Consider the following 25,984-nt stretch of genomic DNA (forward strand, 5'->3'; position numbering starts at 1 on the left):
CTGACTTGAGGAGAAATTTAATTTCTCTAGGTATGCTTGACTCAAGTGGGCTGTTATTCAAGAGTGAGCAAGGTTCACTCACTGTTCTTAAGGGTAATAAAATTTTAATGAAAGGAAGGTTGATTAATGGCCTGTACAGATTACAGGGCCATGCTATCTCATCCGAAAGCTGTATAACAGCAGCCAAGGATGATAAATCTGTTCTCTGGCATAAGAGAATGGGTCATATTAGCAACCAGGGTCTGTCTGAGTTATGTAAACAAGGCATTATAAGTTATAAGAAAGTAACTTGTGTTGAATTTTGTGAAAATTGTATTTTAGGAAAAACACACAAGTTACCTTTTCCTAGTTCTTCAAATTTTTCTAAATCTGTCCTTGATTACATACACTCTGATTTGTAGGGATCACCTAATGTTCCCCCTTCTCTCTCTGGTTGCCATTATTTCCTTTCGGTTGTGGATTCTTATTCTAGGAGAGTATGGACCATGTTTTTGAAGCAAAAGGATTAAGCCTTTGATAGCTTCAAGAACTGGAAGACCCTTGTAGAGAATGAGACTGATAAGAAAGTCAAGGTTCTAAGGACTGATAATGGGCTTGAGTTTTGCAATAATCAATTTTTTGATTTTTGCAATGAACATGGTATAAAGAGGCACAGAACTTGTGTTGAAACTCCCCAACAAAATGGGGTGGCTGAAAGGATGAATAGAACCATCCTAAATAAGGTCAGATGTATGATGGCTGAATCTGGTCTCCCTAAATCTTTTTGGGCAGAGGCTGTTTCCACAGCCTGTTACCTTATAAATAGGAGCCCATCCACTGTTATAGGTCTTAAAACCCCTATGGAGCTTTGGTCTAGTAAGCCATCTAGTCTAGGACACTTAAAACCCCTATGGAGCTTTGGTCTAGTAAGCCACCTAGTCTAGGACACTTAAAACCATTTGGTTGTCTTGCATACATGCATGTAAAACAAGATAAGTTGAGTCCTAGAGCTGTTAAATCTGTCTTTGTTGGTTATCCTTCAGGTGTTAAGGGAGATAAGCTATGGCTCATAGCTGAAAGGAAGTGTGTCATAAGTAGAGATGTGATTTTCGAAGAAAACACATTCTATAAAGACATATCCAAGCTTAGTGACAAAGAGCATCCTCCTAGGACTGTTGAGTTGGAGGTGGAGTTGCCCAACAACACTGGGCAGCAACTTGATGTGGCTGAAAATGAACAACAGCACACTGTTGCTGAAGTTCAAGATGATTGGAATGACATTCCCATTGAGGAGCATGATGTGGAAGTGGATAGAGATAATCTAGAGGATTATTTGCTATCTAGGGATAGGACTAGGAGGAATATAAGACCTCCAAGTCGTTTTGCACATGTAGATGTCATAGCATTTGCACTCCAAGTAGGAGATGTGCTGGAGTTTAATGAACCTAGCTCATACCAAGAGGCTATGAGGCTGGATTCTAAAATTCATTGGCTAAAAGCCATGAAGGAAGAGATGAAGTCTCTTGAGAAAAATAAGACTTGGGTTTTGGTGGAGCGTACAAAGAACAAGAAGGTGATTGGATGCAAATGGATCTTTAAAAGGAAGCCAGAAATCCCAGGTGTTGAAGCTGCCAGGTTTAAGGCAAGGGTTGTTGCTAAGGGATTTTCACAAGTTGAGGGGGTTGATTACAATGAAATTTTCTCCCCTGTTGTGAAACATGTTTCAATTAGGCTCATTCTTTCAGTTGTTGCAATTCATGATTTAGAATTGGAACAATTGGATGTCAAGACTGCCTTCTTGCATGGCAGCCTTGAAGAGCTCATATTCATGGAGCAACCCGAAGAATTTATAAAAAAGGGGGATGAGAACAAAGTGTGCCTTTTGAAAAAGTCCCTTTTATGGGTTAAAACAAGCCCATAGGCAGTGGTATAAGAGATTTGATGATTTTGTTTTGTCCAAAGGTTTTAATAGGAGTAGTTTTGATCATTGTGTGTACTTTAAACAACTGCATGATGATTGTTTTATCTATTTGCTGATTTATGTTGATGACATGTTAATTGCATCTAAGGACATAAATGAAATTAATAATCTGAAATCATTGTTGAAAAAAGAATTTGAGATGAAATTCCTTGGTCCAGCCAAGAGGATACTTGGCATGGACATTATAAGAACAAGAGATGAGAGGAAATTGACTCTCTCTCAATCTGAGTATGTGAAAAAGGTCTTAAAGACCTTTGACATGTACCTGGCCAAACCTGTAAGTGTTCCCATTGCTGGTCACTTCAGGTTGAAGGCTGTAGATGGTGAGTTAGCCTCGGATGAGGCTTCTTTTATGTGCAATATTCCATATTCTAATGCTGTTGGATGCCTAATGTATGCCATGATAGGTTCTAGGCTTGATATTGCATATGGTGTTAGTGTTGTAAGTAGATACATGAGTAAACCATCTAAGGAACATTGGAATGCTGTGAAATGGTTACTTAGATACCTTAGTGGCTCTGTTGATTGTTGCATTCATTATACTGCTGAAAACTCAATTAATTGTGATATTACTGGTTATTGTGATTCTGACTATGCTGCTGATCTTGACAAAAAAATGTCTCTAACTGGTTTTGTTTTCTGTGTAGGAGGAAATGTGGTGAGCTGGAAGGCAAGCTTGCAACACATTGTGACACTCTCCACAACTGAAGCAGATTATGTGGCTCTCACAGAAGCTGTCAAGGAGGCAATGTGGCTGCATGGAATTGTCTCTGAGTTGGGTTTAGGTAAGGACCTCCTAAGGTATTTTCTGATTCTCAATCTGCCATACACTTGTCCAAAAATGGTGCATACCATGAAAGGACCAAGCATATAGATGTTAGGTTGCATTTCATAAAGGGAAATAATTAGTAATGGTCAGGTTAGTGTGAATAAAATATCAACTGAAATCAATCCTGCAGATATTTTGACTAAGATTGTTCCTCTTAGTAAATTTAGGGAGGCTCTAAATTTGCTAAAAATAAAACCTCCCTAAATTGCATGCATAGCATAGGCCTTGGGTTAAACGCCAGAAAAACTCTGGTGTGCACTTTATTTGATTGTATGTTTAGTAAATAGGTGAAGATTTGTTATGAGTATTTCCTAAATTTGTAATATCATGTTGTTTATATATGATATATTCATTGTTGAATTTATACCATCGTTGAATCTGTTTTGTACATATACTGGAACTTGTTATAATATTTGTTTAAGCCATGTGGGCCCAAAAATGAATATGGCATTATTATTTTGGGGCCCAAAACGATTTTGCTTTATTATTCACATTTGGCAGTATTATGTCAACAAAAATTAAAACGCTGCGTTTCTTTTAATGGTGGTATACATATCAAAAATGTGAACGACGTCAGTGTGTGGAAATATTCAGATTTGATGCATTATTCAGATTGTGCTTTTATCTCTCTCTTTGTTCATTCGAGTTTTTCCAAATCAAGAAAGGGTAGGGTTTTGTCGAGTGTGTGTGAGGGAGATTTGAGGGAAAAAGAGTGAGAATCTCATCTTGGCTCTTTGGAGAGAAGTGATCCTCGTGAGAAGGTGCATAAATTGATCGGAGCATTGTTAGAAGATGCTGTCAACAATGAACGAAGGTGAAGCTTGGAGGCGTTCCTAGCTGGTGAAGTCTGGTCCGTGGAGTTGTAGAGCTGAAGACACAAATCCATTGGTGTTTGCTCTCTGATTCGGTGATACCTTTCTTTTGTTCTGTCAACTGTTGATAATTTTTTGTTTGCATGTACTTTCTGGTCTCGAAGGTTCTTTTCTCTGTTATTTTGAGTAGCGCTGTTTTTACATGTTCAGTGTATGTTGTGTTAGCTGCTGGTATATGTAAACTGCTGAACATATTTGTATCTATTTCTATTCTGAATATTAGTGCATGCTAGAGGGCGTTTGACCTTCTCTGGCCAACTTGGATGTAGAAAATTCTTTTACAAAGAATTTCTGAACCAAGTATAAATTCTGGTGTTGTTTTTTTGCTTTTTCAAGTTCGTTTTCTGGGGTAATTCTTGGTAGCTCTATACCAAGAATTGTAACATATTTGTCATAGTAAAATAGCATAATATTCTATTTTATTTTATTTCCCTACCTCAAAAAAAAAAGATATACGTTAAATAAAGGAGCATCAAATAATCCTTGGCAATCAGCAGCTACGGGTACGAAGACACTGGAAGGAGCTTAGAAAATTTTGAAACCTTGTTAGAAGCTAATATTTTTTTTTTTTGGGTACAATTAGAAGCTAAATTTTAATCAAATTGCAATAGTGTCTCGGTTTCTCAAAGCTCGACCCAAGTTTCTTTGGGTCAAGAAAGATAGGGTGGAGCTAAGGATTCTCCTTCAGGCCTGCCATATTCCAATACAAAGCCCAAAGACTATGTATGTACCACTTGATTCTTTTAGGTGGTGTTTGGTTGGGAGCTTTTCAGCGGATATCTATCTTTCTCAAGTATGGCTTTTAGAAATACCATGTTTGTTTCAACGTTTTTTACCAAAAACCCATCTATCCAATTTGTCTGGATTTATGAGAAACATAGATATCCGCACTGTTTAGAAACCCAATTTGAAGGTGGGATTTTTCGAAAAACCGGTTGTCTGACTTTTAATGCACTGTTGATTTCATAAAGTTACCTAATTTTCCCAGTAAAATTTTTTCCCAACAAACAACTTTTTTTTACATTTTTCTACCTATCTCACTTTATCTATCTTTCCAATCATTTCTCTATCTATCTCATTTCCCTACTATTCCAAAAAAATTTCCTGAACCAAACGCCCCCTTAACGTTTTTGTTTATTTATGTGATCGTATTATCCATAACTAAAGAACTAAGCAACAGATTCATAGTCCGAGGGGTGGCACAATTACTAAGTGGACTATGTCCAAATAATAAATTGTTGAAACTGAAAGGTCTCTAGTTCAATTCCTAGGCAAAAGCAACATGATAGTGGTAAAAATCGAGAACATATATTGTGCATAGACAATTGAGCAACATGATAATCCCACACAATTTAGCGCTCCTTAATTTCTGAAGATACTACAGGCTCAAGCTAAATCTCAATTTCCTATGATATTGTATTTGTTACAGCAGTGTTATATGAAATGTTATGTTTATAAATTTTTTTATATAAATTCAACTATATATTTTTGAGAATAGACTCGGTTGAAAATATATTCTTGAAAATATAATATAGTTTGTAAATGTAATATATCCCTTATACTATTATATAAAGAAGATGAATATTTTTTTAACTATTAGTTACAGTATGTTAGATTAACTCAGGTTAGCTTAGTTTATTATTTATCATTGTATCGTTTTTGAAATTTTAAATGTTTGCATATTTGAAATTTGAACCTACAGTTTGGTGAATGCGATTGTCTTTGTGAGTGTCAGGGGAGTTTGGTATATGAATTTTATTTTATTTTTTTATCCAGAAGTCACGATTATTGAAAATATAATGAAAAAATAAGTTTTTTGAAAATGTTATTAAAAAGTTTTTAGTAAGTCAAAATATTATCAAGAATATTAGCTAAGTTTTTTAAATATATATTTGGATGATGACAAAATATTGCTGAGAATATGAAACTAATTTACGAAACTAACCTCATAAAAAAAAACATAATTAGAAACAAAAAGATACACCAGTGCAACGCAAATCGCGATCCTTCCTCCGCTCAAGTCGAAGCCGCACAATTTTGCGGGTCAAAGTGAAACACCCAATTCACATATGTCCTTTCATTGGTTGTTTTGTTATTTCAAATAAGAATTATTAGTTTTTCGTTTATATACAGAAAGTTTGATTATGGGAGGAATAATCATTAGTTTAAGAAACCACAATAAACTAGTTCAATGTTTAAAAACTTCAATATTGTAGATAGGTGTAGCTAAAAAAGAAATCTTATAAACTGAATCAAATTTCAGAACTAGGTTGTTCTTCTGTTTGTCTATCAAACACCATGTCGAGCTTTTTGTCTATAAAAAATTCACAGATGTTAAACACTTCTGCAAACCCTAATACTATTCAAAGAAGGAAGAAAACAAAATGGACAGTGATGGATTTGAAGCCAACAAAACAAAACAGAAATCTTTTCAGCTTATTACTAAAGTTAGACCTTAAAAAGAGTAATATATTGAGTGAAAGAGATTCATAAGTTTTTTTTTTTTTTTTTGGATATTAAAGAGATTCATAAGTTAGTTACATCTCACGTTAAATTTTCTCATTTATTTAACATGATATATAACTCTAAATTTTAAAACATATGAAGTTTAGAGAGAGAGAAAAATAAAAGATAGATAATTTTACAATTTGACACAAGTATAAAATATAATTTTTATCAATCAAACTGTTAAATAATTATTATTTATATCAATTTTTTTATTATAAATTTTTATATTTTGAAAATATATATTAAGTTAATCTTAATATATATCAATAAAATATTAAATAATTCTGGAATAACAAATTTTATAAATATAATTTTTATGACATTCAATTTATTGAAATGAAAAGTTCTTAAATGATATAAGAATGACGTTAACAAATATATTAAGTTAAAGTAATCTATTTTCAAGATATATATATATATATATATATATATATATATATATATATATATATATATATGGGCTTATCGTTTCTCCGGAGATAATTTTATTTCCGACTAATAAATCATAACCGTACAAAGATGGATCAGTGGTAATGAAGGAAGAGAGAGAAAAAGAGAATCATAACCATTCAAAGGTGAATCAATTAATATAAGAAAATAAATAAACAAAACGACATAGTTTTAAGATGGCCGGAGATAAACTTATCTCAAGTTGCCGGAGAAATATTTTTTCATATATATATATTAAGTTAAAGTTTAAGTAATCTATTTAAGTTTAAGTAATTTATTGAAGTTTAACTTTAACTTTAAGTAATCTTAAATAGATTACTTAAACTTAAACAGAACTTAAATAGATACTTATAACTTAGACTTAAATTAAATAGATTACTTAGAATTTTCACTTAAATTAAATAGATTACTTTAACTTTAACTTAAACTTAAATAGATTACTTTAACTTAAACTTAAACTTTATATATATATATATATATATATATATATATATATATATAGAGAGAAAAAGAGAGAAATCAACGGTTATGATTTAATGTTAAATTTTAAAATTTGACACCGATATTATTAAATCTGACCTGGGGCCCACCGTAACTATTTGTTTGGAGACATCACTTCTTTTGTTATAGAAAAATATATCAGTTCTTTTATAGGAGATATATATATATATATATATATATATATATATATATATATATATATATATATATATATGAGGTAGGATATATATATATATATATATATATATATATATATATATATATTTTATATCGGTGTCAAATTTGAAGTTTGACACCTCATCTGAGAGCCTTTATATCAAAAAACAACAACGACTCTGATTTGTAAGCATGTGATACCATTGATCTTTTTCGATCTAACGATTCTCAGATGAGATGTCAAACTTCAAATTTGACACCGGTGTCAAAAGATCCTACCTATATATATATATATATATATATATATATATATATAATCAATCTGAGTAAGGCTTTATTCTTGCAAAAGAAGTTAACGTTGCGACAACAATTGTTTTTGAAAATGTACCGGAAATTATAGTCCATGAAAGAGAGATGGTATGTTTGCCATATCTATGTGTCTAGGGAAAAATAATTAAGTGATTCAGGCCCATTTTATTATTTGGTGGTCCCTCTCATATGAGTAAATTTTTTCTTTTATTTTTTTCCCTCTCATTTTTTTTCCCATTTTACCCTCTTGATTTGTGAAAAGGAACACCCCAAATTTTATGGGCTAAGAGCACTACATTTCTTTTGGTGTCTATGACGTAGGGGGGAAAACATATTGGATCAAGTGAGAGAGCAATAACAGAGAGTGGAAAAAGAAAAAGAAGAAAATAAATAAATGAAAGCTGCATCTTAAAAATGACAGGTATGACACGTGAAAGAAAATAAAAGAAGGTGATCGTGAAATTAAGAATGATGAGGCAAAGCCATTATTGCTACATCAGGATGGACAGGTGGCATTATCTCTTTTATAAGATTGGGATCACCTCAAATGTGTACATCTGTAGATATTATGATTGAGTATCAAATGCGTAATTCCTGTAAAGTAATTTTGTTTATTTTAAAATCTCCTGTTTCTTCACTTTATTAGAATTTACTGTCAACATGCTTTTGTTTATTCATTTTTTTCAAAAATTATATTATTAATTAAAGACACATAAATAATTTATGTTACATCTTTAATATATATATATATATTTTAAAATCAACGAATTTTAATATTATTGTAATCACATGAAATTAAGAGGAGTGCCTTCCAAGTTCCAACTTTGATTTGCCACAAATTTCCAAACAAAACTTTTTTTTTTTAAAAACTGATCATAATTACTTCTTTGAGGCGAATCAGAACTCCTAGTATTCCCATGGGTCGGCTCTTTGAGCCGCCTATGGAACTAATCTAGAGTTCGGATGCGAATTTTGAAACAAAACTTTGATTTTCCACTTGACCAACTTAATTATTACAATATACAATACAATATATATGTCTGTGTTTATAATGCTTTTCTTAATAAAATGTAGTCAATATCTAGAAATTTAATATTTTTAAGCTATTGAAACATCTATATTGTGTAATGGAACCAATAAGACATTTGACTTTAGGTCCTTTATCATTATAGAAAAAATGGTTGTACTAGCTAAATGAATAAGAACACCTTCAAAACTTCAAATTATTGATTGCACAATGTGGCCGAAACTCAGTGAAATGTTAGACTAACTTCATATTCAAATAACTTTGTTTGATCCATATATATATCTTGATACATATAATATTTTATTTAGGAAACTGAATGTGCCATGTGTTAAAGGGTCCCGGATATTTTTTTGCTACCATTTTCAGCTAGTTTCATAATGAACGTTGATGCAACACTAACATGTGCATGCGTACATCTTTTTGCTGCCAGCTTGTCCTGCGTGTTGTTTTCAACTTGATATCTATATTATTCTCCCTCTCCCGCCATTGTCACGTGCCTTAATTTTAGCTTCGTTTTGATGAAGAGAAATAGAGGACCACCACGTTTATGATATATATATATATATATATATATATATATATATGTTCCTCCAAATCTAGCAATGTATTGCAAATGTAAATAATTTAACCGTTAAATCATCTGATTTAGTAATGATATATAATAAATATCAAATCTCAAAATTATGAAATTTTCCGAGTAAGATTTATCTCATGATAACTTCAAATTAACAATTATATTTATAAAACTCAACATTACTAGGCGGAACTAGAATCAATGTAGTGGATGGCAGGTGGGTTAAAGTAAAATTCTAATGAAAGTAAAGTTATGTTTTATAAGGGTTTATTTTAAAATTTCAAAACTTATGAATAAAGTATAAGATTTTTAAAATTTTGAGGACATAACCCCTAATTGTGCATTTTCCACGCCTATGGCTATGGCCTATATATACACACATATATAAGGGGAGTTGTTCTAGGTGAACATTGGTTGTTTGTCATTGTCTTGGGCGAAAAGAACAAAATAAAATAAAAGCGTAGGCAGCAAAGATTCAACAAGAGAATGTTAATGGTAGACTTTAATTAGCAAATAACACTACTTGGACGAAATTTGGTTCGAGATAGCTTAACTAACAGATATACTTATTATGTGCAAACGTAATACATGACCATGCAACAACAACTATTCAAAGTTTACACTTATTAGGGATTCGTTGGTTGCTATGGTGCTGTCAAATCACCACATTGATGCCCACTAAACCTAAATTAATCAGTTCACCACATTAATGTCCACTAAACCTAAATTAATAACTGGCACAGAAAATGAAGACACGCCTTTTTCTCGCTGCCATCTTATCAACTTACGACCAACCATGAATAGCTATGTAATCCACAAATTTCTCACTTTTCCTTTTAATACTTTTGATTGATTAATCAACTGATTAATGGCATAGGTCCCTTCCTGATAACAATAAAATAATAGTTACAACATTTAAATATTGGAGCACAAATATGTCCAATCTAATAATTGTTAAGAAAAAATTTCCATGGTAAAAATGTTATCTCAATATTTATATCGAATGATTAAATATTTACATAATTTATTTTTTATTCTGAATTGGCCACATAGGTTTAATTGATTGTGCCAGTTAGTAAAATTCATACAAAGGTCATACCCTTGTATAAAGTGAGATTTTTATACTCTCGTCACAGGAAATCTCACTCCCCTGTCTAACTTTTCTCACGCACTCAGTGATGGTGTTTGCCTCACACCTAGTGGGGCTCACAAGGAAAAATCAATTATTGGAGAATATTTTTCACTCATAAATATCTCTTTGTCAATGAAGAAACACCTTTTTGTATATTTTATCAATATTGTTATACTATCTTACAGAGTCATTGTGTCCAATACTCTCCCCCTAATTCTTAGCTTACACGACAACTTATCACATCTTCATTGAGTTGAAGTTCATATCTCTGGGCAAAAGCACCAATATAAGACTTTTGGTTAAAAGATTTACCTAGTTAAACTATATTTGATAAGTTTTGCCGAACTAATGCAGTCAAACATGTACCTTAATAATATGGGGGTCAGTCTTGCATCATTGTAGTATGGGACTTGCAGCCACATCAGCTATTTGCATCAGTCCCACATCGTTTTGGTACGAGACTCAAGCCACGTTAGCAGTCTGCATCAGTCCCGCATTGTTTTGGTACGTGATTATCACTCCATGTCAGCTTGACCAGCACTAAACATGTACAATGTCAATACGGGACTAGTCACGTACCTGATCTGCACAGGACTAGTCACGTACTGCTCAGGTGCGAGACTAGTCCTGAACTGACACTGTACGTGTTCAGTGCTAGTCTTGTACCATTCAGGTGTGTGACTTACAGTATAATGCCACCTACCCCAATCCTGACCATCCATCCTTTCAAATCAGCCCCAAACCCCTTATATATATCCCCTTAGCTATGAAAATCACAGCCCAATGTCATATTTTCACCTTTTTCCTTTCTATGTTTGATATTTGTGTTGTTTTACACTCATTTACTTTCATTTTTTTATCACTCTCATTTTGTATTCTATTGTTTTCAAACACCTTATCTACCTTATTTATCATCTTCTTTATCCCATCCTTATTTTAAGCCCTAATCTACCCTCTGTTTTTTAGTTTTATCTGCATAATAGCACCACTGCAATGGATTAATTTTGTTCATTTACATATTACAATTGTTCTAAAACTGCAGCTGTAGGCGGTTTGACTTTCGAAGGGAAAAAAAGAGCAATGTACATTGTCCAAGGCATGTCCGTTGAAGATTTAAAAGAGAAGATCCATCGAAAGTTGAAGCTTCAACAAAATCAAATAATATCTTCAGTGACGGGTAGAGTCCCTAGTGGAAAACCGCAAATATTATGTGTGGGGTTTGAGATATTTGATGATGAGGACACAAATGTTTTTCTTAGAATATTCGTCGATTACTCTATGTTTCAGTTTGTTGAGTTATACGTGGATATTGATACACCGGAGGATTTATCAATATTGATTCGTGGATTGGACCTTAATAATCAATCACTTTATGTATAATCTTCTGTACCTCAGCCTACACAATCAATTGTTGCTCATAGAGAAGAGAAAAACAATATGGTAGATAGAGAACCTGACAATGAAGAGTAAAAGGAAGATGAAGATGCTCTGTTGGCTAATGACCATGATAACGATGCAACTGATGAACATCATGGTGAATTTATGTTACACGAGAATGGTACCCCTATGCCTAATCCCGCAGTTGTTCCATAATCATCAGGTTAGTTAGTGAGTTGTATTATTATTTATTTATTGGTTACCATGTTGTCGTATATACCCTATTATGTGTGAATGTGCAGATGTTGCATCATTTTGGAATGTGATTCCATATTATGAGGCTGTTATTTGGGATTACCCCAATGAAGATATACTGGATGTTGAAGGCTTAGGTCGAGGTTCGTAGACAGGAGGAGATCCATTATATGTCAAACAAGAGTTCGAGTCAAAGCACGATGTTTAGGCTGCAATAAAATATTACTACATGAAGGCTCGTCAAGAAGCTGTAGTTGTTGAGAGTGCTACGGATAAGTAGTATATGAAATGTCAGAACCTCAAACAAGGTTGCAATTGACGAGTAAGAGCAATTAAACTGAAGAATAACAACACTTGGGTGGTTGGTAAATGGGTTGGAGATCATAGTTGTGTGAGCCAATTCCTTTCCCAGGATCACAGACAACTTGATTCTGAACTTATTTCCACAGCCATATTAGGTACAATGTGCAATACTATCTGCTCGTTTTGATGATTATTTGTGTTTATCAGTCAACGAAAATAGCATTCCTAATATATAACAAATGCGTGACTAGTGCTGACGTGGACTGATAGTCATGTACCAAAATGATGCGGGACTGATGCAAATAACTCACTTGGCAGCAAGTCTCGTACTACAATGGTGTGAGACTGATCTTGTACCATTCAGATACGTGTTTGACTCCATTAATTTGGTAAAACATATCAAATGCAAATCTTTTACCAAATAATCTCACTATGGTGTTTTTGCCCATACCTCTATCTCATTGATAATTGTTATATTCACATACTACACTCCATCGAATGAAACATACCCAATTTCATCACACCAACAATTGAATTTTGATAACGTAAAAGATTATTGTCAAATAATGTGTTATTATCACATTATTAATAAATTTGATATTTGATTATAGCACGCGAGATAATGGGGAGGGATGGGCCAGGGCCTCCCCTTTAAGTGCATATGCTGATGATGTGCATGGGCATGTGCTTTTACAGAGGATCACTCGTTTGTGATGAAGGTAGAGAAGGAACCAGCACATGGTGATACTAGTGAGACAGGGCACTGAAACCATGGCATGGGATACACTCTTATTCAAATCAGGATTGTTTGCTGGTGTTTTATCGTATTCAACTATTCGTATATCATACACTAATCATTGTTTTTCATTGTCAACTCATCGAACTGTGTGGAAATGGTGGTGGTCCAATATCAAGAACTTATCGAGTTAAAAATATCACTTTCAGGGGTGTTTGGTTCAAGTTTTTGGAGAGGATTACCGATAATTCTTCTTTAGTAAATGTAATTACCACGTTTGGTAGAAGGAATAAATTACGATTCCCGGATATCCAAGGATTACCGGTAATTTGATTTATAAAGAAAAGTCACAATTCAGATTACCAAAAATAATATGGTAATTCGGAATACCAATCAGAATACCAAGTAAAGGGAAAGCACAACAATAAATTTTGAGACAAAAATACCCCAATACACATAAAAATCTAGACCCAATCTATCAATTACAAAAATAAAAATAGTTTGGGGTTATTTTTGTAAAATAACCTCATATTCCAAGTCATATTTCGTTCTAAACCAAATATGGAATCATTAATTTTTACCCAATATTCCCGGTAATATTTTGGCGAACCAAACACATCTTTCGTAAGATTCCAAGTAAACTCAATTTCTACTGAATTCCCATTAATCATGATTCCCGGTCACCAAAAAATTTCTCATGTACCAAACACACCCTCAGGATAAAAGGGTTGCCTAGAACTTGATGTACTTTTGCTTTCTCTATTATTAAGTTAAGATAGTGGGTTTAGCGTCATCAAGAGTTCATGTTAATACAGAGAGTAAATTAAGAGGAATTAATTACTCTTTATTATGATGAAGCAATTACTCTTTATAATAAAATTATCAATTCTTCTAATTAATTTTGTTTATCCAAACTTTACAACAAGTGTCACTCCCTCTATATCAAGATTATTAGTATTATCGAATTGGATGCATGAAATACGATTTCAGATTATTTATTTCTAAAAGAATAATGTATAAAACTATTATGATTAAAAAATTAACAGTATCGGAATTAGTTGGCATGATCACGTGAAAAATCTTGGTCAATGCTTTGACTAAAATGAATTACCTACATAAGTAGTTGAGATTTTCTAACTGGATCTTTGTGGCTTGAGTAGATACTGCAAACTAGAGAGGAGTTATAAAAGTTGAAAGCTAAAGCGTTAAGTTATTAGATTGTATAATTGCTTATTTCCAAAAAAGATTGTATAATTGCTTTATTATGATTGGTTCAGGTATAAACTTTGAGTAATCAACGATCACTTTCATTCATTTTATATAGCGATGCTTGTGTGGATTCATGTAACTGCTGTAACAACTTTGAACGTGCTAAAGAATATAAGTAAATATAATAACGAATTACATTTGTGTAGCTTCAAGAACGAGGTGATCTATTATTAATTTTAGTAGTTGATTGTACTTATATCTAATGATTTATATAATTATTAAATTAGAGCCATTATATACTGATAAATTTGAGTCATTAAATGAAAATAAAGTTAATAATTAAATTAAGAATAAAATTATTATTATTTTTTTTTTTTTGATAACAAAATTTTTATATTGTTATAAGTTGATCCTACCCTAATGAAATATAAAACTGTACTTATTGATAAAAAATAAAAAATAAATGAATTATAACATAATTATGATCTATTAAGTAAGTGTTTGTATTTTTGAAAATCCCCCCCCCCCCCCCCCCACGTCTTCATTATAAATAGCTATTAACATCTAGAAACGGTTATTTTAGAGGAAAAATATAACGAAAATAAAAAAGATTGAGAAAAAAAATCAATTAAATAAGGGGTTCGTTTTTTTATGCAGTAACTACAGATAAGTTATCCGCAGTAAGTCCAATACGACATCATTTTGGGACGGAAATCATGGTGTTTTTATAATTTTAATTTATCCAGAGTTATTATAGTCTTTATAATTATAATTTTTTAATTCCAAAACGACGCCATTTTGAGAATAAATACAGATAATTTATTTGTCGTAACTGAGGAAATATTTTTCTGTTAAATAAGTGTGTGAGAGGAAAGAATTTTATTAGTAGCTTGATGGACATTTTATAAATACTTATTAAGGTAAGAGACTATGAAAGAGTTATTTTATAAATCAACATAAATGTATCTTGTACGTTCTTCATTATTCACCATGATATTATGTGTTGAAACTTCCTTAACAATCATCTAATAATTAATAATATTGACAACTGATCAATGTGTCTACCAAAACAAATAACATTTTATATTGCTCCACACATTCATTTCACTCGACACCATCATTTTTCGTGATATATACTAGAGGTTCCTTTTTTTGTTTCCTTTCATCCGTCCTTTTGTAAAAAGGAAGGTTAAAAAAAGTATTATCAATTATTACAAAACAGAAATATTCTTTTTTTTTCAGATAACTTTTTATTTTTATTTTTATTTTTTTTTCAATTGAATAAATATATTAACCTCTCTTGTGCCATAAAGAAAAATATTAACCTATCCACTTTTCAACAAAGATTAAAGCTATGAAGTGTTGATCTTTATTTCCAATATATGTTCAATGCTTCAAATGTTTGTTCTCTTAAAATTTATTTTAATTAAATACTTCTTAAAAATCAACCATGAAAACTAATGTTTTAAGTCTTAAGTATTTTTTTTTGGGTACAAAAATCTTAAGTGATTACAAAAACACAATCTTAAAACCAATCATGTTTTTACTTATTTATACGGTTTGTGAAAGTTAACAAAGTTTTGTCTATTCGTTAAGTTCAAATAATTTTTTTTTATGATATTATCTCTTACATACATATAAAAATATGTGTAATTCATTTTTTTTTTTCCTTCTCTTCTCTTTATATGATTCCACGTGAGCTCGACACACTTTTATATTTATGTAGGAGATAATTTTATCTCTTACAATATGAGAAATATTATTATTTTTTTAAATGTATGTTTTTGTAAAGATGACTTATTATGTTTGAATATTAGACTTAATCATGGCTTACATTGAACTCAATTAGAAAGAGCTCAAAGATCAGTCTATCACTATACTAGATATATCAAGGATAATAATAAATACTAACCTAGGCTTAATTCTTTAACGAAGCAAGTGAAATAATTTTTTTAAAATAAAAAAACTTTCGTTCGCAAATCACAACATCCATTAAATAAAGTTCCAAAATATTCTTGTTAACCTTATGAATTTCAAATTCCAATTAAGGCATAGGCATTAAGAATTTCAAACCGCAAACTGTTAGTGATAATTGAAGTATCTCTTGTTATGGCAAGAGATAACTGACAGTATTTCTCCCACGAAGGTGACACCCTTCATGTCGCCATTAATGGACATTGAATTTTGAAGGAAGAAGAAGATGAAAAAAAGGCAAAAAAATAAAAAAGTTAAAAAAATAAAAAAAAGATAAAAAATTGAAATAAACGACCAAAAATTGAAAGCTCGGAACCTGGTAGACCAGCTGTGCCTGTCGGCGAATATCCAAGCACACCCATAAGCACCCTCTTCCTCTCTCTTTCTCTCTCTAAACTATTCAATTCAACTGTGACACAGTTAGAGTTAGAGAGAGAGAGAGTGTGTGTAATTGTGTTTTGTGTGTTGTTTTGTTCTTCAAACTTTGCTACAAAGATTGAAACTTTCAATCTTCTTAGTTGCAATACTGCAAAAAAACCATCATGGGTATTCCATTATTACCCATTATTATTATCATCGTGGTATAGTAGTGAGGGAGAGTGTAATGAAGGCATAGCACAGCGCAGAGAAGGATTAGAAGAACCCACATGGTGTTTGAGTCGGAGAAGATTCTAATCTATTGTGGAAGCAATGTAGAACAAGCTTATTGCAACACTGGGTGGATAGGAACTACGGCTAGGACTCTGAGTTCTTAAGACTGAATCATTTTGATTTGGAAATGGTTTCATTTTGCTGCAAAAAGTGAGGATTTTGAGAACTGAGAAGTGGGAAATGGTGTGAAATTTTGTTGCTAGCAATTAGTCTTTGCTGGTGTTCTTCTTTTTTGCTTTTTTGTTTTTCTTGGTTTTTTGGATTTTTGGGTTTGAGGAATTGGGTGTCGGTGGATCGAGAGAGCAATGGAGTCTAGGATGGATCAGTATGAGATCATGGAGCAGATCGGTCGCGGAGCTTTTGGGGCTGCTATTCTTGTTCATCACAAGGCTGAGAAGAAGAAGTAATAGTCACCTTTTTTCCATTTCGTTGATGGGGCTATTGTTTTGTATGTTCATGCAAAATTGGTTAATGAGTAGGTTCAGAAGTTTGATTACTGAAGCTTGGTTTTCATGGATTGCAGATACGTGTTGAAAAAAATTAGGCTTGCGAGGCAGACTGAACGATGCAGAAGATCTGCTCATCAAGAGGTGAATTTGTTTCTTTCTTTATTTGTTTGGTTATCTATGCTTGTTGATTTGCTTCATATGCATGGAATCTGCTTTTGTTTATGGAGGAGATTTAACCTTTGTTGCCTGTTGGGAATTCTAGATGGCTCTTATTGCTCGAATCCAGCACCCTTATATTGTGGAATTCAAGGAGGCATGGGTTGAGAAGGTGAGAGAACCTTTTCAGTTTTTGTATTTTGTAATCACAGTCTTATTTTCTTTCAACAAATTGTTATGTAGTTTTACAATATTGCACTCTCTGTTCTAAACTAAAAATGGCTGGATTATGATTTCATTCTTTTGAGCTAAGCACATTCTACTTGTGTTTGTAGGGTTGCTATGTTTGTATTGTCACTGGATACTGTGAAGGTGGAGACATGTGAGTCTATGAAATTTACAGTGTCATGTAAAAGTTCATAAATTTTATATGCCCAATTTCTTAAAGTTTGTTATACTTGTTTTCTCCTCAAATGTGTAACAGGGCTGAATTGATGAAAAAATCAAATGGTGCTTACTTTCCTGAGGAGGTATTATTGTCTCACAGATGTGTGTGTGTGTGTTTTATCTGCATATTGTTTTCCCATATCTTGAGTTATTGTTTAAATTTTGTTATGGCTCACTTTGGAAGTGTTTGAAATTGCTCAGAAACTCTGCAAATGGTTCACTCAACTACTGTTGGCGGTAGAATACCTACATTCAAATTATGTTCTACATCGTGACTTAAAGGTATACTTATATGAAACAAACTATACGGCCTACCATCTCTTGCCTTTCATTGTTCCATTTGAAATATATTAAGTCTGATTTTGTTGACTCTGATGACAGTGTTCCAACATCTTTCTTACCAAGGATCAGGATCTTCGCCTGGGTGAGTTCGTCTATCATATTTGATTACCAAGTTACTATCATTTTTGGTGGCCAATCTTTGATTATATTGCAGATAAATTTTTAAGTCTTCATCCTGAATTTGTCTGTATTTTTCTGACATATAGGGGATTTTGGACTTGCTAAGACACTAAAAGCAGATGATTTGGCTTCTTCGGTATGTGTGAAATAGGGAACTTGTTGCTTTCTTCTCTGCCTTCGTTATATCCAAACCATTTGTTTAAAAGATGCAAGTATTCATGCCAGACTTTGTTCTGTCAATTTTCCATAGCATTGATGAATCCTGCATGCTAACACCATATGCTGATAAGCAGACTTACAGATTTGGAGTTTTTCGTCTTTAAATCATACCCCTCTTTCTCGGTCTTGTGTGGACACATACAGTTACTCATACTATGAAGACACCTATTCTAATTCACATATAATCATACATAGTTCTTTTAGGCATCTCCTAGTTTTTGTTCCCTAATACTTTATCTGTTCATGACAACTGGAAGCTTTATTGTTGTTAGTTCCTATTGAGTTTTTTCGTACCTCCATTGGCCGAGCTGTGGACTAATAATATCTTCTTAATTATGTTTAGTTAAAATTATCCTGTTGTTAAGTTTATTTCTTCCTTTAGATCTTCCACTCATTTATTTGGTCTATCTAAACTAGACTCTCACCAAAACACTTCTCATTTTAAAGCATACAGAAAGTATGCCATGGCTTCTAGATAGAATTTTGCTTAATCAGTTCTTTTTTCTCAAAAAAAGGGATAATAATATTTGTTTCATGCAAAACATAAATCTGCTTGAATCAGAATTGGCATCAAACCTGGACAAGTAGAGCTACTGGCCTATTTATTTTGGGGGCGGAAAATCCATAGAGATACTAGCCTTAAAATCTATCAATTATTTTTTTCTTACCTTTATGAGCACTTATAACTAGATTATTTTCTATTGTTTCCTCTTCTATATAATTTTTAAATTTTTTCTCTTGAAGAATATTTTGAGTATTTTTTCTGGTGTTTGCACTTTTCGTTATAATTTTTAAAACCGAGTCCATGCTCTATATGTTGGAATCGACGGAATCACACACACAATCGATAAAGAGAAAAGGGAAGAAAAAGAGAGATAGCGATTTACCTTGGTTCACCCAATGTAGGCTATGTCCAGCATATCTGCATTATATTCTCCTCACCGCACTCGTGACAAGTCACTCGGTTTACAAGGTGAATATAAATAGAACTACAAACCCTAAGCAACAACAGCTATTCATGGGTCCAAGCCTAAAATACTAAGAAAATAGGAAAATAAAATAAGCCAAAGGCTCAGATCAGTACCAGGCGTCCGCGGTCCCGGGGGCACTGCCCGTTGGCTTTCTCTGCGTTCTACCAACAGGAGTCGTTATCTAACTGCGAAGTATGAGCTATACCCGACGCTATAATTAGAAGTGTATTAGTTTAATAGGAACGATATTTGATGCCCAATGTGTAAGTGGTGGCAGAGAATGTTCAAAAGTAGGCTAATGGCTTTGTTCTATAGCTATATAGCAATCTTCAGCAACATACCCTTCCCTCTCTCCATTTTGATGTAGTCACTACTCAGCAAGCTTTTTCTATTTTCCTCCTCTTTTTAAAATATTTTTTAGAAGAAGAAGAAGGTGGAGATAGGAATTGAGCGTTGTTTGAGTGAATTGAATTGGCTAGCTTGCTTGAAATTTGATAGGTAAGACCAAGTGTTTTTGCTTTTATTGATAGGAAGACAAGAGTTTTTCCGAGATTTAGGCTGATTCAGTTGGAAGACTATGCTGTTGTAAACTTGTTTACTATTTCTCATATTTTATGATGATAAAATTCATATTTTAATAATGTTCATCTTCTAGAGCTTTGATAATAGGACATTGCTACCATCTTTTCAATTTATATCATTATATTTATTTACAAATACATTAGTAATTGCTGTAAATGTTTCTATGCAGGTGGTAGGAACTCCCAATTACATGTGTCCTGAACTGCTTGCAGATATTCCGTATGGATTCAAATCTGATATTTGGTCACTAGGTATATATTTTACGAGACAAGTATATGATACTTGTGGATTTGGTTTTGCTGCAGCTAAAATTTATTTTGTTGTTCAGGATGCTGTGTATACGAGATGGCTGCTCATCGCCCTGCTTTTAAAGCTTTTGTAAGATTTCTTCTGATTTTTTTTAGAATAGTTATAGGCAGGCTGTAATCTTTAGTGAATTCATTTAATGAAATATCTTCATGTTATAAATGAACATAATGTCTCACTGCTGCATCAAAGTTAGCAAACTTATGTTTTTGTGTAAGGTTTCTGTTTTTATATAGATATTTATGTATATGGAGGTATCTCACCATGGGTTATTTCTTGGGTTTTTAACAATGGCATTGTAAATCATGTTTCAGGATATGGCTGGATTGATAAGCAAGATAAATCGTTCCTCTATTGGCCCTTTACCTCCATGTTATTCCCCTTCCTTGTAAGTTTCTATCTGCTTTGTTAATATTAATAGTCTTTTGTTATTACCCCTCCTGATGAAGTCAGGCTTATGACAGCAAGATATAGTTGCTACTACGCGCACATGTGCTTCTGTTGTGTGCTTGGGTGCACTTGAGGACCTTGTTGTACTCTGCACTTTGTTGTGCAGATCGAATTTAGTTTCTTCTCAAGAATGCCTTTGGCTTTTTTTATTATCTTCATTGAATCTGAACTGTAGATCTTCCAGAACCACTTAAAAACAATGTATGTGAAACCATGTATCTTAAGCCGTCTCTGCTATTCACACAGAAAGGACCAAATAGGTCAATCTTATGGAAAACTGAAGGCTTGCATTGGCATTAGGAAAAGTTTAAAGCTGTCTTGCATCAGTGGATAAGAAATATTAATTTACTTAACTAGTTCTGTTCTTATTTTTCTATCTATGCTGGTTGGAAATCTTATTTTGTATACTCCTGTACCTACAGGAAAACACTAATAAAGGGCATGCTGAGAAAAAATCCTGAGCATCGACCAACAGTAAGGAACAAATTTATTTCCAATGTGACAAATGACAATGGTTTACCATCATTAGTTTTCCTAAACAACGTCACTTTATATTTTTACAGGCATCTGAGGTGTTAAAGCACCCTTATTTGCAACCTTATGTTGATCAATATCGTCCATCTTTCAGTCCTCCAATTTCTGCTGTCAACTATCCTCGGAAAAGTATGGCTGAAAGTGAAAACAGTTGTAGTTCAAGTAGTGACAGAGATAGTTTGATGTCAAATGAGAGAAACATTGCAACAGCAGTGCCAAAGTGTAATAACAAAGCCACCGAGACAGATCTAGCATCAATTGATGATGATGGCTCAGAGCATCTCCTGCCAAGTGAGGAAGAAAATGGGTCTAGCAATGCCAATGCCAAAGCCAAAACAGATGAGCAAGAGGTGATGAAACCATCTCACAATGAACAGTGTTCTAATGTTGAAGCTAAGCAGCCAAAAACAATTAGAAATATAATGATGGCATTGAAGGAGGGAAAAGTTAGAGAAACAACTTCTCCAATGAGAGGAAGTCGCGTAAAGGCTGGTGGTGTACCAACTCAGAAAATAAATACAGAGACATTGTCCAGATTGCCTAAGCCTACTTTTATTGCTCCTGGTTTGAAGCCTAATTTAGAGTCACCAAATGTTGCACTAGCAAAGGCAACTACTGATTCTGCAAAAAGGATTCAGGGATCACATCGTTCAAAGCACCAGGTACGTTACCATTTGAAATTATCAAAGTATCAGCTATTTTCAAAGACTTCCTCTTAAATTGAAACTTATTTCTACATGCTGCAGTTACTGATGACAGAATCTTCACCAAAAGTTAAACCCAGACATGATTTGACTCCACCATCTGGTCTTATCAAACAAGTAGAAGGAGATGGAGTTCCTGCCAAGTCAAGGCAAAGGACTCCCCCAACCTTACTTAGACGAACTTCATTTCCAGCACGAATGAGGCTGGCTGGGCATGATGTTCCAAATGATACTGGGAAGCTAGTTCTAAATAAAATAACACAGGAGCCTGAGATGAGCCATTGTCTGTTGACCAATGGCAATGTGCCTCATAGTTCTAGACAGATTACTAGAGAAAGAGAAGCTCAGAAGGCTTTTGAAAGAAGTTCCAAAGGATATACAGACAGCAGTAATTCTGCCTCATCTTCAGTTTCCATTCAAGGTTGTGAACTTGTTGATGATGCAACGACTTTTATTGACATGAGAGAACAGATAATTGCTGATCATGAGAGTGTAACCCACATTGTAGGTGTGGAATCATGTCCAGACAGCAGCCAACCTACAACCTGTTCACATTGTAAGATGGTTGAAAAAGTGTCTGAGCAAGCCTGTGAGGTTTCCCTGAATTTTCAGAATACTATTAGTAGTAATGAGAAAGTGAGTTCCAGTTTAACTCTTGATCACCATGTTGAAGATTCTAAGGTAATGTTTGCTTCTGAAGATGGTCTTCTCATAAATCAGACTACTATATCTGCTGCCTCTGAGTGTGATGATGGGCCTCTAGACAACCCTTCTGAAGCCACCATAGAAATCCAAGATCTTCAAGATATTTCCAAGGAAATGACTTTAACCAAGTCTCTCAAACATCCACCCCCAAGTTCTGGAGAAAAGTCTGTTTGTGAAGAAGTTGGTGCAGTAAGCAAGCCCAATGATATGCCTATTATATTGAGCCAGCCAAAACTCATGTGTAAGTCCACTGGTGATGATAAATTCACAGTGAGGGAGCGACTATCCCCAGTGGCTGAAACTGCTCCTCTGATTACCACTGCTAATCTATCAAGCCAGAAAATTTTGCAAGAGAAAGGAACTGTCTTGCAGAATGCAGCACCAGAAAGACCGGATACTGGTCATCTTCCTCCAGCCTTTGATGATGTCATACATGTTATACGCCATAGTAGTTACCGCGTTGGGAGTGAGCAGCCATTGAAGGAATCTGTGGAGATGGGAGTTCAAAATGTGGATGTTGGTAAGTTCATCAACGTTGTGAGGGATGATTTAGAAAAGAGAAACATAAGCTCACCTTTGACCCTTAAATCTTCAAGTTGCTCTGAAGCTGCAAGCTTGAAATCAAATATTTCTGATCAGTTGGAAATGAGAAACACGAGCACTCCTCCTGTCCTTAAATCTTCAAGTTTCTCTGATGCTTCAAGCATGAAATCAAGTATTTCTGATCACCCTGGCCTTAAGGAACAAGATGTGAGTAATCCTATTTCTTTAGTTTCAGAATCTGATTCAGCTGAGCTCAGTAAATGTACCACTCCTATGACTGAAGAAAAACCACCGGCAAAGGAAACATTGGATGTGAAATCTTTCAGGCAGAGAGCAGAGGCACTTGAAGAGCTCTTGGAATTGTCTGCAGAGTTGTTGCAGCAAAATAGATTGGAAGAACTTCAAGTTGTTCTAAAGCCCTTTGGTAAAGATAAGGTCTCCCCAAGGGAAACAGCCATTTGGTTAGCCAAGAGTCTTAAAGGAATGATGTTTGAGGAAAGTGGTGGACGCAGTTCATGAGGTACCTTACTTCCTACATGACAAGTTCACTTGCATTTAATGTATTAAAACTTGCTTTTATAGTCATAGCTATTCAAGTACCACTTGAATTTTCAAAGACAACAAAATTGGCTTTGTTGCTGCTTTTTTCATTATTGTAATTCTTTCAATGCTTTTATGCTGTTGTAAATAGTGACCATACAAATTAATAACATCAACTTACGATTAATTGTATGGACATTCTGTGCCCCGTCATAGTTGTTAAATATTAATGTAAGTACACCTTCAATGTTTTTCCCAAAACAATTAAATACCCAAGAGTTGCTATGATTAAATGGACCAAAGCAAAAGACATAAAATGAGTTTACTTAGTAATCACATAGAAACACAAACCATACGCCAATTAGCAATCAGATTCCAATGCTTTGTCTATACTATAACTTTAAACAAAGCAGATAAAGAATCTTTTTGATAGAGACAAATTGCAATATCACCATCATTAGTTACTAACATCATTTTTGCTCTTCTTGGAAAGTTGGCCGAATTTGCACTTTGTCCTTAATTTACGTGCTGTCCCCCTACTTCTCAGTTCCACCAAGTTTCCAAGTACCATCGTGGAACCTTTCTAAAGTATCGTTTTTGTTATCTTGGGGAGGGATTGCATATATATATATATCTACGCGTTTTGTTTTATGTTTTATGTGTTTTTGTTATTACTTTAATTATCCCCATTCCTCATATATACTTTTTTTCACTTTTGATCATTGTATCATCTTCACCTTCATAACAAGACCTATCTGCTGCTGTTAAAGGACAATAACAGCACTGTGCCAAAATTGCACTTGGCCACTACTAGTTAGTAGTTACTAGCTACTAGCTAGCATCATAGATAAGACACACCCTGGTTCCAAAATAGAAACCAATGGACATGGAGCAGGAGCACACTCCTACTGGCAGTACTACGAGAGGGAGAAGGCCCTTTGTGCGGGAACTTATCTGGATGGTGGTTTTCATCTTTGTTATCTGCATGGCCATCATCAGCATAGCTTGGCTTGTCATGAACCCTCATGACCCTAGTTTTCGGGTGATGTCACTTTCCGTTACCAACTTCACTGCCTCTGGTTCGCAGCTTAGAGGCAAGTACGAGGTGGAACTAAACATAGGAAACCAAAACAAGAAAGTCCAAGTGATTCTCGACCGTTTTGAGGTGTTTGTGTTTTATTGTGAGGTCATGCTCTCGGTGGATGCAGTGCAACAACCGATATATATAGAGAAAATGACCAACAAGAGTGTGAAGGTTGAGTTGGGTGTGGTTAGGAAATCATCCAAGGTGGTGGTGCCTGAGGGACTAGTTAAGGAATGGAATAAAGGGGTGGTGAATTTTAACTTGAAGATGGGGTTTAGAGTCAGATTTGAAGCTGGTATCTGGCCAAGCAGGGAAAAGTTATTGAATGCTTCATGTGTGGACCTTTATGTGGAGTTCTCCTCTCCAAAAGACACCGGCAAGCTTTTGGGTATAGGGAAGGACTGCCACATAGTTACCAAGATCACAGCACCCACATAATTATGATATATGAACGTATTTCATTATTATCTACTCCTTTTCAATACCGTTAGATCAGAATCTTAATTGATCTTCACTTTTTCTATTTCCTCTTGAGATTCTGGTCTTAACTGTGTTAGAATTTAGAAAGGAATCTATAAAATTGATATGTAAAAAAGTAGGCATAATATTATATTCCTGTTATAATACTTTCTTGCAAATATGGTAAGGGGTAAATGAGAAGAATAACAACAAAAGGAAGAAGAAAAGGGAAGGATTACCACGTACATGATCCATAGCGTAGTGCAACATTTTTATTTTTGGGGGGTGAAAGTTGTTTACCTTCGCTTAATAAGAGTAATATAAAATTTGTTTGTTGAATTTTCATGATGTATTATTTAATTATTTATTTTCTTATAAATTGGGTGCTGTTGTGGAATTGTCGATCCTTGAAAGTTGAAAGTTTCCGGGTAACTCATGGAGAGGAGTTTGGAGAATCTAGACCACAAGTTGTTTGGAAACAATATTTTTAAAGTTAATATACCTCATCATTGAAAATTAACCTTATTTTATTTATTATTTCATATACTTG

The 25,984-nt window shown here is 33.8% G+C and overlaps 2 protein-coding genes across 2 annotated transcripts; both read left to right on the plus strand.

Annotated features, from left to right (window-relative positions):
- The first annotated feature begins 16,841 nt into the window (after positions 1–16,841).
- Positions 16,842–24,068, plus strand: LOC133284363 (serine/threonine-protein kinase Nek5). The gene is made up of 14 exons (XM_061481364.1): positions 16,842–17,226; positions 17,347–17,413; positions 17,535–17,600; positions 17,764–17,810; positions 17,913–17,958; positions 18,077–18,157; positions 18,257–18,299; positions 18,424–18,473; positions 20,279–20,360; positions 20,438–20,487; positions 20,730–20,803; positions 21,288–21,339; positions 21,429–22,061; positions 22,146–24,068. The coding sequence occupies exons 1-14, from the start codon at positions 17,129–17,131 to the stop codon at positions 23,868–23,870; spliced, it is 3,114 nt and encodes a 1,037-aa protein (XP_061337348.1). The 5' UTR covers positions 16,842–17,128; the 3' UTR covers positions 23,871–24,068.
- Positions 24,069–24,771: 703 nt separating this feature from the next.
- On the plus strand, positions 24,772–25,413 carry LOC133284366 (NDR1/HIN1-like protein 1). The gene has a single exon (XM_061481366.1). The coding sequence runs from the start codon at positions 24,772–24,774 to the stop codon at positions 25,411–25,413; it is 642 nt and encodes a 213-aa protein (XP_061337350.1).
- The last annotated feature ends 571 nt before the right edge of the window (positions 25,414–25,984 follow it).

This window comes from Gastrolobium bilobum, unplaced genomic scaffold (genome assembly GCF_033153095.1).
Source record: "Gastrolobium bilobum isolate Gb01-03AN ecotype WA unplaced genomic scaffold, APGP_CSIRO_Gbil_v1 utg53876, whole genome shotgun sequence".
Taxonomy (NCBI): domain Eukaryota; kingdom Viridiplantae; phylum Streptophyta; class Magnoliopsida; order Fabales; family Fabaceae; genus Gastrolobium; species Gastrolobium bilobum.

Excerpts from the sequence above, each read along its gene's own strand:
- LOC133284363 (XM_061481364.1), top strand. The coding sequence starts at position 17,129 with ATGGAGTCTAGGATGGATCAGTATGAGATCATGGAGCAGATCGGTCGC. Across the intron at positions 17,414-17,534 it reads GAAGATCTGCTCATCAAGAG|ATGGCTCTTATTGCTCGAAT; the intron begins GTGAATTTGTTT and ends TGGGAATTCTAG. Across the intron at positions 20,361-20,437 it reads ATCTGATATTTGGTCACTAG|GATGCTGTGTATACGAGATG; the intron begins GTATATATTTTA and ends TTTGTTGTTCAG.
- LOC133284366 (XM_061481366.1), top strand. The coding sequence starts at position 24,772 with ATGGACATGGAGCAGGAGCACACTCCTACTGGCAGTACTACGAGAGGG.